General features: G+C 34.7%; 1 protein-coding gene across 2 annotated transcripts in view; it reads right to left on the reverse strand.

Moving 5' to 3' along the window:
- Positions 1–16186, reverse strand: part of UGGT2 (UDP-glucose glycoprotein glucosyltransferase 2) — a 276140-nt gene that overhangs the window by 85943 nt on the left and 174011 nt on the right. For both annotated transcript variants that reach the window (XM_024230998.3, XM_054529561.2), the window contains 5 exons: positions 12297–12421; positions 11677–11772; positions 7970–8072; positions 4987–5066; positions 1602–1791 (listed from right to left, as the gene is read on the reverse strand). In XM_024230998.3, the coding sequence (XP_024086766.1) occupies positions 1602–1791; positions 4987–5066; positions 7970–8072; positions 11677–11772; positions 12297–12421 (594 nt within the window). The remainder of the gene's footprint in view (positions 1–1601; positions 1792–4986; positions 5067–7969; positions 8073–11676; positions 11773–12296; positions 12422–16186) is intronic.

Consider the following 16186-nt stretch of genomic DNA (forward strand, 5'->3'; position numbering starts at 1 on the left):
TCACACTTTTGGATAGCATGTTTAAAAGTTACCTTATTGAGTATATTGCCGTACTCTCTTCATGAAGAATTCCAGACTCTATTAAGAGATCTGACTGATCATGGAAAAAACAGCGATTTTTTTTTTCACTTCTTGTAAGATTCATTTGTTAAGTTTTTCTCATTAATGCTATTAGTTTGCTGCCTTTTCTCTAAATTTGAAGGACTGATATTAGAAGATGGTTATGACTGAGTTTTAGGTTCTTTTTTAGGTGAGTCCAGTTGGGAGTGATGGGGAGTATGTTACAGAAAAGTGATTTAGGATCCCACAGAATCCACACACAAGTGGATCAAAATAAACTTAGCTAGAAGGAAAATCTTTAGGCAAAAGATAATGCATAAGAAGCATGAGAAATAAACATTATAAACAATCTTAACCAAATTATTACAGGTAAATGTTTATGCTTCAGTCAAGGCAATGGCTATATTCTACAGGAGGTATCAGACACAAAGAGTTGGAAATAGGTCAGAGGGAGGACAATAAGGAGAAGGAAGTATTTTTTCCTCATTTTCTGGATACCAAGTGATATGGTTTGGCTCTATGTACCCACCCAAATTTCATGTCTAATTGTAATCCCCACGTGTCAAGGGAGGGACCTGGTGGGAGGTGATAGGATCACGGGGGCAGATTTCCCCCTTGCTGTTCTCATGGTAGTGAATACTCATGAGGTCTGATGGTGTGAAAGTGTGTGGCACTCCCTCACACTCCTGCTGTCATGTGAGATATGCCTGGCTTCCCCTTCCACCATGATGCCATGATTGTTTCTGGAGGCCTCCCTAGCCATGCGAAACTGTGAGTTAATTACGCCTCTTTTCTTTTTAAATTACCCAGTCTCAGACAGTTCTTTATAGCAGTGTGAAAACAGACTACCACACGTATCTTAAATTCTTCCAAAATGCTTCCCTTTTTTGTGGTTTCTGAATTCCTTTTCTCATTCTAGAGTCAATGTTTAAAAGACTCAGTTTAATCCTTTCTTTCTGTGCTGTGAATTACAACAGCTGAGGAAGAGAAGTCTGACTACTCACTAGACAAGGGTCATGATGAGAAGCAGGTATACCTGGCCTGTAGTATACCGCAAATTTTGTTTCCTACTTTCTACCCTAATCTAGTTAGGACTACTTTCTCTGGCTATGAGCTGTGAGGCCAAAAAAAAACCAACAACAACACAACAATTTTGGGTGAAATTTGCCCTCTGAGTTAAAAACTAAACTTGAAGAGCAAAATAAGTACTCAATGGTGTTGTACTAAGTTGCCAAGTGTTCCTCTCCATATTTTTGGCATTGCTCATCTTAGAGAAATGTCTTTGCAAGCTAGTAGTCTGAGGCAAAAAGAAAGAAAGAAAAAATGTAAAGACGCCTAGGAACTTGGAAGACTAGAGAAGCTGAGTTTGGAAATTAGAAAAACTTAAAAATCAAAGGAAAGATTGGATCAGGACCTAGAATCATAAAAAAGAATATTCTGGTAAACATTCATAGTATGATCGCTCACTTGCTACAATTGTAATAGCTTATAAGTATTTATCCTGTTTCTCTCTCTTTATATGACTATACACAATAACTTACATCCTTTAAGTGAATATTATCAAGGTCACAGTTGCTGTGTACTGTTTCAACCAACCAGCCTTCTGGAGTAATCATGTTGAGGATTAGGAGGGGTGATTCAGGAATATCCAAAAATTTTGCCACTGGTCCAAGAGAAGAAACGTCATTAGCCCCTGACATCAGTTCTGGTTCCAGAACAAAACGGTAAAAGCTGTTAATAAAACATAAAAATACCTAATGTGATCAAAGCTGAGATTTTTCTTTTAAAATATTTTTAAAATTGAAAATGGCTTAATGATCTGACCAGAAGTCTACAATCAAAAAGACTAAGATGCATTATACTGCAGAAAAGTTAATGCTTATAAGAAATAGACAATCATTATTTTGTTGACACTACTATCTAAGTCTATGTATATTATCTACCATTGTTAACTATTCCTTAATGAACATGATTAGAATCCCTTTAAGATATACCTGACTTATGCAGGTTCTAGGAGTTTATGATCTGTTATTGTATTACGATTTGTATGCATCCTCCTTCAAATCTGACCATGGTCTATTTTTCAGCTATTTTATTCACTTTTACCACCACTAATAATATGAAGAGAAATGGTAGGAAACAAGAGAAATTCAAGCTGAAATTCTAGTACCACTTTTAAAAGTTCATCTAAAAACAAACAGGGTTAAGTTGAAAGCAACTGCTTAATAGCACTTTTAGACTTAACTTCAGTTTTGCTGTATTTTAACCTCATCCTTCAATATTGTGCACAGAATTACTATGTTATGCTATCAACACTAGTGGCTTTTACTATTTTGAGACTGCAGTCAAGGTGTCAGCTGTGCTGTAGTTCTCTCAAGGCTCAACAAGGGTAGGATCTACTTCCAGGTTCATCTAGTTCCTCAAGGGCTGTCTGAATGAGGACCGCAGTTCCTTGCTGGTAGTTGTCTGCAGACTGCTCGCAGTTACTTCCCAAAAAGGCATCTCCAACATGCTTCAAAAGAGAAGCACACAGAAGAGCCACAGAGAGACAATGTCAGCAAGACAAAAGTCACAGTCTTTCATAACCTAATTGCAGAAGGGAAATTCCATCACTTTTGTTTTATGAGAGCCAAATCACTAGGTCTAGCCCTCACTCCAGGAGAACTTTCAGAGTGTGAGTCCCAGGCAGTGGTGATCACTGGGAGCCATGTCATGCAGATAGATGAAGAAAATAAAAAGAGGAGAAACAGGAGAGAATACAGTCATGAAGTAAATGTTCAAAACAAATTCTTGTTGCAGTGGAAATATCAAAGAAAAAGTATTCTCTGAACGTTCTAAGTAGCAATTTCTTTGTGATTTAGTAAATACAATTTCAGTGGCAAAGAGAAAGTTAAAGAGAAACTGCAGTGGAAGGTACAGTGAATGAGATATGAAGACAGAGTCTGACCATTCTTTGAAGAAATTTAGTTAAGAAGGAACGAAGAAGAGGGAAAAAAAAGACTCTAGAGGAGAGAAAGTTAAGGGAGCAACTTTTAAAAAAATTGAATAACTTTAAGGACTGAAAGAAAAAAGCTAGTATACAGATTAAAGATCCAAAAGAGAGAATATGTGATATAGCAAGGATCCAGAACAAACAGGAAAGCATGAGATCAAAACAGAGAGGGAATGTTTACCTAAAAAAGAAGAAAGATGCCTCATTCTTTCCCTACAATACAGGAAGGCTGAGGAAGTATAGCAGTTAAGAGTAAGAAGTTGAGGGGATTCCCGCCCTTAACCTGTCTCATCTCTGAGAAGAATAAATTTACTAAAAGGAAAGGGCTGGGAATAAATGTGTATGCTAGATTGCTTGATATATGCTACTGAGTTAATAAGATTCTGTTGAACTACTAGTTAAAAATATAACTGTATACTCTAATACATTATTTCATTTAGAAAGTCAATTCTTTCCCTCCCAGTAGATTATGCTTGCTTATATGTTCAGTAATCCTATTCTTTATTATATAATGTGATGTTTTATAGAGAGGATTCCTACTCCTGTGAATAAAAATTCTGTACTCATGGAACTAACAAACCTTTCAATTAGTAGCTAAAAAATTTAAAGTTTTTGTTCAGATGTAAAAAGGCATGTGATAAAATTTAAAATACAAAAGATAAATGAGAAGCATAAAAACTCAATGAGATATATGGACAAGAGTCTTGAGGGACAATGAATAAGTCCTAAACTTTCACTTAAATTTCCCACATTTTCCATTTTATTGCTTTCCAACTATTTAAAATATTTAGGTTTAAAATGCCTGCTCTGGCTGGGCACAGTGGCTCATGCCTATAATCCCAGCACTTTGAGAGGGCAAGGCAGGTGTATCTCTTGAGGCCAGGAGCTCAAAACCAGCCTGGAAAAACATGGCAAGACCCCGTCTCTACAAAAATACAAAACAAAACAAAACAAAAAAACTGTGCGTGGTGGCACGTACCTGTAGTCCCAATTACTCAGGAGGCTGAGGTGGGAGAATCACCTGAGCCTGAGAAGTTGAGGCTACAGTGAACTGTGATGGTGCCCCAGCCTGGACAATGGGAGTGAGGACCTGTCTCCAAAAAAAAAAAAAAAAAAAAAGTTCTGCTCAAGGCAACATCTATAGTATGTGGGTTATAACAAATACAATTTGAAAAGTAAACAAGGAATGAACAGAACGCTACCTTTCTGTCTTGTGTGTGTATGCATACATTTTTGTTTAGAATTATATCATTAAATAATACAGAGATGAGCACATTAAAAAGTCTTAAAAAGCTATACTACTGCAATGGTACATACCCTGTTTTCTGCCCAATGACACATGAAGGAGAACTGAATAGTCCCATCAATAAGAATGGCTCATAATGAATGACAGTGATTCTGATCCACAAAGAAGAGAAAGGGTATATTTTTGTCCCCTCTTGAGAGAGAATGTTATTTCAACAGAAGAGTGTTAATGAGGAATATTTGTATATAATTATAAACAACACTTTTTTATATCTCTGGCAGGTTATTCTAAGCTAATTTTATCCTAATACCCCCAAATAGTAAATGTGATGATATAATAAAGATCATTTTGGTAATTCTGCTAAACCAAAAATGGTTTAATTCCACCTTATTTCCCATTGATGTATTTCTAAATAGGTATTCCTAAATCACATTTCCAAAAATACCTATGAATAAATATAAATCCATGTAAATTCTGTAATTAGGTCAGATCACTTTGCTGAGTTAGGTTATTTTAATTTTTATATCAATTTATGTCAGTTAAGGTTAGTAAATAGTCTGACCTTCTGACTTATTTCTGTGAAGCATCTTGTGAAGAAAAGAAAAACCAGGTCCAGTAACAATGATTGTTTTTTTCTTCTCAGCATTTACAAATTTTTCAAAATGAAATTTTGTTCACTCAGACTCACCTCTGTAAAGGGGCTTCTGAAAGCCTGCCCCTACAGTTCATGAACAACTTTATCTTCATGTTGATAATCTTGCCAAGTACCTATTGGAAAGAAATTACCATGTTTGATATTAAATAATATTATTAGCTAATATTTATTATGTATTTACTATGTACCAGGTACTATATTAAAACTTTATGTTCATTATCTCACTTGATCCTTACAATGCCCTGCTGAAATAGTACTTTTGCAGTTTAGGTACAGAGAGATTAAGGTCACACAGAAACTCACAGCACAGGCAAGATTTTAATCCAAACAGTTGATTTCAATGTCCCAGGATTATGCTGCTTGCCCTTTGCCTAAAGTGGCTTTTTGTCATAGTATCTAAATTTCCTTAGTATTGAAGAACAAGGAAAATAATTACTAGAACCTTGATCTGCAAATACAAAGTGGTGACCTTACAACAACATTGGTGGTATCCTGATTCTTTCTGGATTTGGAAGTTCTTGGCTACCTACGAATAAATACTTTCTTTTCATTTCCCTGGATCATAAGAAGTAGAGGAAGAATTACTAATTTTGATAGTCCCCATCTCCACATAGGCAACATGTCAGTGAAGATTCTAAAGCTTTTAGATAACAAATGATATAGGTAAAGGGAGAAGTAACAAAACATATATGTAATAGAAAGGATATAGGCTTGATGAGAAATTAGAACATAAAGACTAAGGATTTAAGAGATTTGAGTTTCAATTCTTATTCTATCACTCATCATATCTGCTACTCTGGAGGTCAATGAACCACTGTTTTTCTCAAGTGTTAGATGAGAAACTATCCATTTCTTCCAATAAATTATCCTTTTATAAAGTGAGAAATAAAGTGACTCAGAAATAAAGTATGCTATTATTACCAATGATGGAAACTGGAATGCAATTCCGTATTTTATATCTCTGTATAATTCCTTTTTTTTTTTTAAGAGACATAGTCCTGCTCTGTTGCCGAGGCTAGACTGCAGTGGTGTGATCATGGGTCACTGTTAACTTCAAATTCCTGGGCTCAACCAATTCTCCCACCTCAGCCTCCTGAGCAGTAACTATGACTACAAGTATGCAGCATCATGTTTGACTAATTTATTTATTTATTTTTTTAGAGACAGGGTCTTGCTATGTTGCCCAGGCTGGTCTTGAATTTCTCAAGTGATCTTCCTGCTTTGGCTAATTCCATATTCCTTACTCCTAAATTCTACTTTTATATAAAAAACTTACAAATTTAAGTAATTTTTTTGAATAATGACTCTTCATAGGAATAGGGATTTTGCATACTAAAAAGCATCATACTAACTCCACTCCTTTCAGATGTGATTGCTTTCTAAAGAATAATCTGAATAGTATATCTCAAGACGTATAAATTTGAAGGTATAACCAATGCTGAAAGAACAAATAGGTAAATCAGCTATGGTTTGTTCTACTCGTTTCATAAACTGAACAGCCAGAATGACGAAGTCTTTCCAAAATTATCTGTCTCCACTAATAAAATCTCATTTTCCAATGAGATTTGGCAGTGCACACTAAATTCTAAAAAAAATTGCATTTTGAAATTTCAATATACAGCGAATCATATGGCTTGATCACTTACATTTTCACCAGACTCAATATCTAATTACTTTTGCCTGTTTCAAAAGTGAAGTCAACTACCAAAGGACAAATAGTTTGTCAAATTTTCAATATCACTAGAAAAACATACGGCCTTCTAATGGGACTAGTTTTTTCAAATTTAACTACTGAAAGCTGCATTCTAATTTGAATGTTTGAAATTCTAAGTAAAATGGTAAGCCACATAAGTCCTTTTGGAGACTGATATCTGTCTCTTCACATTCATTTTCCTCTTTCATAGGGAAAGAATTTCCAAGTTAATGCAGGACTTGTGGCCATAGTTTCCAGCCTCCCTTGTCATTCAGTGTAGCCAGCCTGGGGACATTCCGGTCAGTGAGAAGTGATAGGACAGCATACATCTAACTTTGGGGTTGTGCTCTTATTCTCCCCTTCCTGCTGGCAGAAGTGCAGAGATGATGTTAGGGCCTGACTGGTGATCTTAGGTGCTTCGTGACAGCTCAACAATGACACAGGCAGTGCCTGAGACCCTCACACTGTGTAGCTGCCTTAGCAACCCCAAGGCAGGCTACACTTAGACCGGGAGATGAAAGAAAGAAACTTCAGTCTTTAAGTAGTGTTATTTTGGCCTTTGTTACAGCGGCCAAACCTATAGAATACAAACTCCATGTTTCCCCTTTCCTCAGCTTCACTTGTTTGGCTAACATTATTTATTATTTATTATACTTTAAGTTTTATCCAATTAAGCTTAAGCTTCAGCTTCTCCAAAAGCCACACTTCACAACACATGAAAGACACCTGTATTAGTCTTCTCAGGCTAATATAACAAAACACCACAGATGGAGTGGTTTAAACAATAGAAATTTATTTTCTCACAGTTCTGGAGGCTGGGAATTCCAAGATCAAGATGCCAGCTGATTTGGTTTCTGGGGAGAGCTCTCTTTCTAGTTTGCACGGGGCTAACATGTCACTGTGTCCTCAAATAACCTCTTCTTTGTGAAGTCTCCCTCTCTTCATCTTTTAAGGCCACCAATCCTATTGGATTAGGGTCTCACCCATATAACCTCATTTAACCTTAATGATCCCCTTAAAGCCCTATCTCCAGAGACAGTCACATTGGGGGTTAGGGCTTAAAGTTCACTGAGACCTATTTCATGTGTTGAAATATGAATTTTGTGGGGAATACAATGCAGTTCACAGCAACACCTAACCTCAGCACAGTCATAACAACACCCTGTGCACAACTCCATCATTTCATTTTCTACATTGAAATATGACACTCTATTAAAATGGTGAAGAATCAAGAGCACAAACAGCTGATTATACTTGAAAACAGACTTGAAAAAATTATGAATTTAAAAACAAAAATATTTAGTCTAATTTATATTATCTTACAACCAACAACTGTGCCATTTTCTGTGCTTCTCTTGTTAATGGATCAACAATAGCAATGACATTGAAGAACATATCATTCTCTTGAGGATTCATCTTTATAACACTAAGAAAACAGAAAATAAGATGAAAGATGATGTGTTAAGTTTATACAAATAACTAATCATGATCTTAGCTATGTAATTCTTATAAATTGTTTTCTCACTAAAATTGTAAAATACTGGTTATTTCACACAATGCTTGCAAATTTGAAAATCTGTTTTCAACAAATTACAAAACTGAAAAGAATGAGAGAAAATGAAGTAAGGTTTTATGAATGAAGTGATTTTTTAAAAGCCTTTCAAAGAATGATCCCATTAGTGTAAAAACTCTGATAATTTTAGGCCCTCAAAATTCTCATGGATTGTACAATTTAAAAAATAAAGCCAAGATGCTTTTGAGTTAGTGAAATATATTTCTTTAGATTTGAGAATAAAATTAACTATTCATACTTTATTAAATTTAGTATTTCAAAAAATCAATATACTATAACAGGTAAGTTCACGAACAGAAATGTCCAAATTAATCATACTTTATTTTGATCCCAGTCTTCCTCTCCTCATCTCATTCTCTCTGTCCTATCCATTTTTATCTTTCACCGATAAAAGTTCTAAATTAGAAGATGCACTAGTTTTTTAAAGGGAAATGAGAAAATGATTAAAAGTACAGAATAGGCCAGAGGGAGACAGTCAATTCCACATTTAATATAATTAAAAGTTAATTGTGTATATTTGATTAAAAGCAGAGAATATTCTACTGAATTACTGTTTTAACACTATAATCATGTAGGAAATATTTTTCTCAGATGTAGGATGAATTAATTATACATTTTACATATTACAAAGGAAAAAGGTTACCAAATCAAGAGGTACACATGTAGTTACAGGAATATTAGTTTCTTTGGTAGGAAAAGGCTTTCTGCAGCGAGGGGATTAATTGCTCAGCAATTTTTAAAAAGCCAATATAAACACTTACTTCAAATATGGGTCATCTGAATAGAAAACTGTAGGACATTTTATTTTCTATGCAGTTGACGATTTAATTATCTTAAAATAGGAGGGGCATAGTCAGACAACAGACCTTAATGGATAATTACTGCTAGACCTAAGAGCCACAAATCAGACGTTCTGCTATTAAAGTGACTCTCGACAATTGTTGCTTCCTGTAGTTACCTTGGTGAACATTTTACAAATTACTATCCTACTTTGTAACACCACTCAAAACTGGTCATTTTATGTATGCTGTATGAGATGTAATTATGGCTTCAGTATGCATCTGTTTACTGCTGCTTTTTTCTCCCAGACTACTGCTAATTCTAGGAAGTTGTATGAAGCAGAATTCCATAGTCCCCACCATCTGATTATACATGTACAAGACAGTTTTCTGAGTAGAATCCTGAGCCCACTAGTAGGTAGTACACTGACTAACCCAAGAATAGAGCAGAACATCCTATTTCTCATGCAATATTAACAACAAGATGCTAACTACCACCTATTTAAGGTAACAGATTTGTACTCAATTGCCAAAAAACTATTGATACACTTCATGTCATTAGCCAGAAGAATACTGTCAAGCACAGTGACAGTTAATTAATTATTAAAGCCCATGTCAGAAAAAAAAGGGTGAAGAACTGCTTAGGTATACACAGTTAATCAACTCTTACAGATATATTGAACACATTTCAAACAGGCCGTTGCAATAGAAAACTCTGAGTTGAATTTTGTTATGATACTGTTAACCTATCTATAAAATAGGTCAAGTAATCTATTTTAAGAATATTGAAAACACTGTTCATTATATAGCATTCTCTTTATAAAGGCTCCTGGGAGAAATTCCTTTGTCCTCCCTCTTCTAAGAATAATTACATTTCACCTGAACACCTAGTTTGTTTTCCTCTCATGAACTTGGGAACTGTATAAACTGGAAAACTTAGAGCCAAATTCATGGTATGCTCATGACAGCAGGGTCATTATTGCCACAGCCTGCAAGGCTTCCTTCAAGACCTCATAGTTTCTCACACAACTTACATTCAATGTTGTAAGTTCCTGGGATGATGGGGTGAGTAGTTAGGATTGCTATTTTTGCCTTTGTCTAAGATGTTAGAAGAATGTCAAATCCACAGAGTCTAAATGGAAGGGAATAGGCTAATATAGAGATCTTTCAGGGCTGGGGAAAAAATACAATTGTTTTTTCTCATTTTTCACTTTATTCCAGATTTCAATCTACTCCTACTCTTTTCTTTCTCCTTTTTCAAAACTTCTAATTTAAGTTACCTTGTCAAATTTAAATTTTCTTATAAGCCAATTTAAATTTTAAAAGTTGGAATTAAGATCAAACATATCAATACAGAAATAACGGATTTATAACAAGTGTTTTAACATATTTAATTATAAAACGACTCCTTATAGACATAGAAGCAGAATGGCAAAGATACAATGCTGTGTTTAAATATATATATACATGTATACACACACATCTCTCTCTCTAAAAAGCTGTGAATAAATATTTTTATGTGATTTTAGAAGTATATGCATATGCTCATGAAATATACAGATATAACTATGGAAATAATACTGATAATTCATAAATTCAAATGTAAAGTGACCTGAAGTATTTGCCCATCACTGTGGCATACTGTATTATCCTAATGATCAATTTTCAAAGGCTCACTGACATTTTCTAAAATTCAATAACAGAGTGTGACTTTAATGTAGAAATTTACATATAAATTTAACCATATTTATAAAATATTATTATTTCCCTTGATAGGAAAGAATGCTCTTTCCGGATAAAAAATGGTATTTCTAGAGAAAATTACTAAAGGTGGTAACTGTAAGACACTTGAGTGAGCTCAGGGAATCTTCAATAGTATTTTTTTAAAAAGCAGTTTAGCTACTTTTACAATTAATGAGGCACTCTCATAAAGAATATGGGCATAGAAATCACATATGATAGTGATTAAACAGCCTTTTATTTCCACAGGAGCCTGACTGAGTAAATCCTTGGACCCTTGGTCCACGCAGCAGCTTTATAATGTGTCAACTTGACCAGGCTAAATCATATTTTCCAGAATGTTTCTTGCCTGGGCGGGCAACAACAGTGATTCTCAGGAGATCTAGAGGACAGAGAGGCAGCAGCAGCAATTTTGTAGCTCACACACTTGTTCCTGATCTGCTGATTCACCTTGCTGGCCTGAGGCAGCAGCTGGGCCTACAACAGTTCAGTTTTGCCTGGACCCTCCCTTCACTCCTCTGAACTCTTGCGCACGCATGTGTGTTTAGCTCTGTGACAGAGGCCACCCTACATTTGATTAATCAGAACTCTTCAGTCACTTTACACATTGAAAATATAAAGATAATATTATTTATGACTATCTTGAGATACTGCAAAAATTACAAATGATCTTAAGCATGAAAGATATTAAAAATATGACAAATTATACCATGTTTAACTTACTTGAAATTTCGTACCCTCTCTCTCCATATATATTACCCTTTATTTACTAGAATATATAACTAACTGGAATTTATCTTCCTAATACTGTCAAATACATTTATTCCCTAATAAATAACTTTTAATTCTACCTTAAATTTTACCATGTTATGAAAACAAATGGAAATAATTGCATGCATTAACAGAAAAACCACAAACAGATACGATTACATTCTTACCTGTGATTCTCCCTAAGAAATGTGACATCATATTGAGATGCACGCTTAGGCACAGAGGACATAAGGGCATCGACTTTCATGATAAAGTCACTCATGCTAGATAAGACAAACAGTGTATGAGTTTTTTGGAAAGAGTTCCATATTTCATGTTACAATTAATGCTTCAAGAAAGGCTTTATATATCTGAACATGGTTAAATCTACCCAAGTGGACTGCAAAGGGAGACCTATGTATAATAGCATTTCTCTATAACAGTCACAGCCTTCAACACAATAAACACCAATAACGGATATTTATATGAAGCAAAAGTATAAACACAAATATGGGAACCATGCATACAACCTTTAGGAAAATGGTTACCTCTTGTGGAGGGAGGAGATTGGGGTGGATAGGTAAGAAACAAGGAGAAAGACAGAGCCAAGGCAAAGAAAACATTAACATCTACAGTTTTGTGATGGTGAGTAAATGGATGCCTTGTATTATTTCCTTATATTCTTTATATATGCCTTTTGTTATACCTTTACTTGTCTATATATTTGAAACATTTTCTAATCTTAAAACAAAAACAGACTCAAAATACCAAACCCAAAATGAATTGCTCTTAGAACTTATATACTCACTTATTTGCATTGATTCCCATATTTTCAACAATGCCTTTAATTTTCTCTCCTAAATTACTAAATGTTATCTTTTCCAACAAGTAAAAATCTTCTGCATAAAAATCTTCATCTAAAGGTCCTAAGAACTTAAAATAAAAACAGTTATATTATCATATATCTTCTAGAAGATATCAGTTTAGGAAAAACATTTCCTCATCAAATAGATATTTCTTTGTTAAGCAAAAATGAATTAGAGATTAAAGATATGGTAGCTATTAATCCTGCCATTTACTAAATACACTAGGAAACAAGATATAAATACTTTCTCACTTTGATATTACAAATAACATCTGTATAAACACCAAAATCAAAGTGACAATATAAAAAATTAGCAAATTATTTCCATTAGAAAGTTTTACTTTGAAACATAAATCATAAATTATGATTTGAAACATAAATCATGATGCTTCCAAATACCGTTTCAATCTGAATTCAATTTTGAAAGCAATGGTCTATATTTTAAAAAATCTTTTAATTTCAATTTTCTTTCACATTCATCTATAAATTGTAGTCTACACTATATAGACATGAATTACTTTATAAGAAAGACATAATAGCAAAACCCAAGAGACAAATCACATAAAAATCACATACTTACTATAATAAAACCAACCAGTCTTCTTTTAACTGATACTGTACAAATGGTTAGGAGCCTAGCAAGGTCACCTATATTAACTTTAAACCAGTAACTACAAAGTTAGAAGCTGCCAAATTGCCACATACCTAATTTCTCAGGATGGCTCTCCCATCACAACCACTACTGACTCTACTACCATGAGCACTTTCTGAGGAAATCAGTACATACAATCATCCTAACACCACGTACACAAAGCCCTACTGTAGACTGACATAATCTTATGTACAAAACAATTATATTTAATGATAATCAGAAAACATGTCAACCAGATTATTTTTTTTCTTGGTAAAAAGACCAGAATGTAATGGCTGTAGCCAGATTTTCTCACTTCCCCTTCACCTGCTTCTACAGTTCATCTTATCTAAAAATTACTGGAGCACAGTTCTTGAATCTTTCTATCCATTTTCTCATATCAAAGATGACTAACTGGGATTTTGGCATCCCAACTAAATAAATATCATGTTTCACCTTAAATATAAAACACGGGCTCTTAAAAACACAAAAATGGGCACTATAATACTAAAAGTACTCATATAAACATTTCATTGTCTTACAACGTGATATAATTTTTAAAGCAACTTTGAAAGCACATTCAATGTTACATTTCTGAACTATGAATCAGCAGTCTTGGAAAACAGTTGAATTTTATCTATACTACCTCTAGCGACAGGGGCAGTTTTGTTAGTAACATAGAATAAGGAAATAAAATCTTAAAAGTATTGTCTTAAGGGGTTAACTACATTGGCTATCTTTATTGATTAAGTTTACCAGAAAACTGGCTGTATTTTGCTTACGTTAAGCACAGCATCAAATAGGAGAAACCTAATGTTTCCGTGTCTTAGTTCTATTTAAAGTTGAAAATTTGTGGAATAAAGTAAATAGCATAAAATCACATAATGTCCAAGTTGGGAAAAAGAACAATAAACTTGAAAATTATGTTGCTTAAATCTTCTTTATAACATTTGACAAATGTGATTTTTCAGTTTTATAGAATAATTGCCGTAACAGAAATGCATTTCTTCATTTGACAGGTCATCAAAATTGCAGAAAACTCTGTCAGATTTTCATCCACATACTGAGCTAAAAATGTCTCTCTACTCACAGAAGTTTGATCAACTAGTTTTGATTTTATGCTAACTTTTAGCTAGTGTAACACAAATTAAGTCTACAAATGCCCACTATTTTCATGATGCCCTTCAAATACTGAGAGAAAATAGCAGTTAATATTTACTGAAAATTTACTCTGTGTTTGGGTTCCTTCTATGTGCTTTAAATATAGGAGCATATTTAATCACCCCAACAATCCTGTAAGACAGATTATTATCATTCTCATTGGCCAAATGAAGAAATCAGGTCTCACAGTGTAATGTAATTAATGGTGCAGCTGGAATTTGAATCCAGATCTGACTATAAAACAAAAAAAAGATCCTGCTTTTTTTTCCCACTCCCTGCTACCCCATGTCTTTCAGCAAATTGTGAATATGTAGTGTAATACAAATAAATATTATTATAACAATGGTATTATTTGTGGCATTAATATTAAATATGTTAATTTTAAATTATTCAGTGTTTTTAAGAAACTGTGTGATCATCATTGTACCCTAGTTGTTGATCATTTATAAACAATTTTAACTTTGCATATGTTCCAATTCTAATGGAAACATTTGAACAGGCTCAGAATGAAGATTTATACTAAAATATCATACTTATTACAAGCATTAAACTACCTGATTCCAAATTTTTATAACATCTGCTACATTGCTGTGATTATTATGCTTAATAGCATTACTTTCAGAGTGATAAGCTAAGTATTACATTATCGCTCATAAACCACAAGACTTATTTTCCAACATACTTTTCTATTAAAACCACGGTTATACAAATAAAAGGATAATTGAAATTACATTTTTCCATTAGTCAACAGAGAAAGTCAACATAATTTGACTTAATATCTATCTCCAGCCCCAATCCTTCCTCTGCACTACACTCATATTCAATCACCTTCTTAACAAGTTTTTTGGAGGTCCAAACTGAATTCTCTTTCCTTCCCCTTATACTGCTCCTGAGAACCCCACTCATCCTGCAGACTTCCTCATCTTGATCCACAGTAACTCCATTCTGCCAGTAACTTAGTTCTCTCACATCTCACACCAAAGTCCCTGGACAACTCCTGTCCATTCTTCACATAAAACACATCCCATATCCACTTCTTACTACCACCACTAGAACCATTCTGGTCCAAGCCACCATCATCTCTCATCTGGACTATTGCATTACCTCCCAACTGGCTCCCTGACCCCCTATAGTATATTCCCAATGTAACAGCCTCTAGTGATCCAAATAAAACATAAGCTAGATGATGCCAATCTCCTGCCCAGAACTATGCACTTCCCAACTCATTCAAAGTGGGAGTCCTTAAACTTCCTATAAAACCCAATATGATCTGGCCCCCAGCTACTTCTCTGAGCTTCTCTCCTGACTGCTCTCTTCCTACCTGCTATTCTTAGAATAGCAGACATGATTCACAGGATTCAGAGACATGATCTCACCTCACATCCTCTGCATTCACTGTACTCTGTCTAGAACAATCCTCTTCCAGATATTTGACATGGCTTCCTCCTTCACCTTCTTTGGTTCTTTGCCCAAATGACACTGCTATGAATGTGCTATGGTTTGAATGTCTTTGTCCTCTCCAAAATTTATGTTAAAACTGAATCCCCAATGCAACGGTGTTGGGAGCTGGGGCCTAATGGGAGGTGTTTAGGTCATGAGGGCTGTGGCCTAAAAATGGACTAATGCCACTATAAAAAGGCTTTCAGGAGTGGGTTTGCTCTCTCCTGCCATGTAGGAACACAGCATCCATCCCCTTTTTGCCCCACTGCCTTCTGCCATATGAGGATGCAGCAAGAAAGCTCCCATCAGATGCCAGTGCCTTGATCTTGGATTTCCCAGCCTCCAGAAGTATGAGAGAATAAATTTCTGTTCTTTAACAAATTTCTGAGATTATATAGTCTCAGGTATTTTGTTACAGCAGCACAAAACAGACTAAGACAAAATGTGTCCCTCAAAACCCATGTGTTGAAACTTAGTGGTCAATGTGATAGCATTGAGACGTGTGGCCTTTGGGAGATGATTAAGCCACGAGGGCTCTGCCCTCATGAATGGAATTTGTATCCTTATAATAAAAGAGTTCAAGACTGAAGGGAGCACTCTG

The sequence above is a fragment of the Pongo abelii genome, chromosome 14, assembly GCF_028885655.2.
Source record: "Pongo abelii isolate AG06213 chromosome 14, NHGRI_mPonAbe1-v2.0_pri, whole genome shotgun sequence".
Lineage (NCBI taxonomy): Eukaryota > Metazoa > Chordata > Mammalia > Primates > Hominidae > Pongo > Pongo abelii.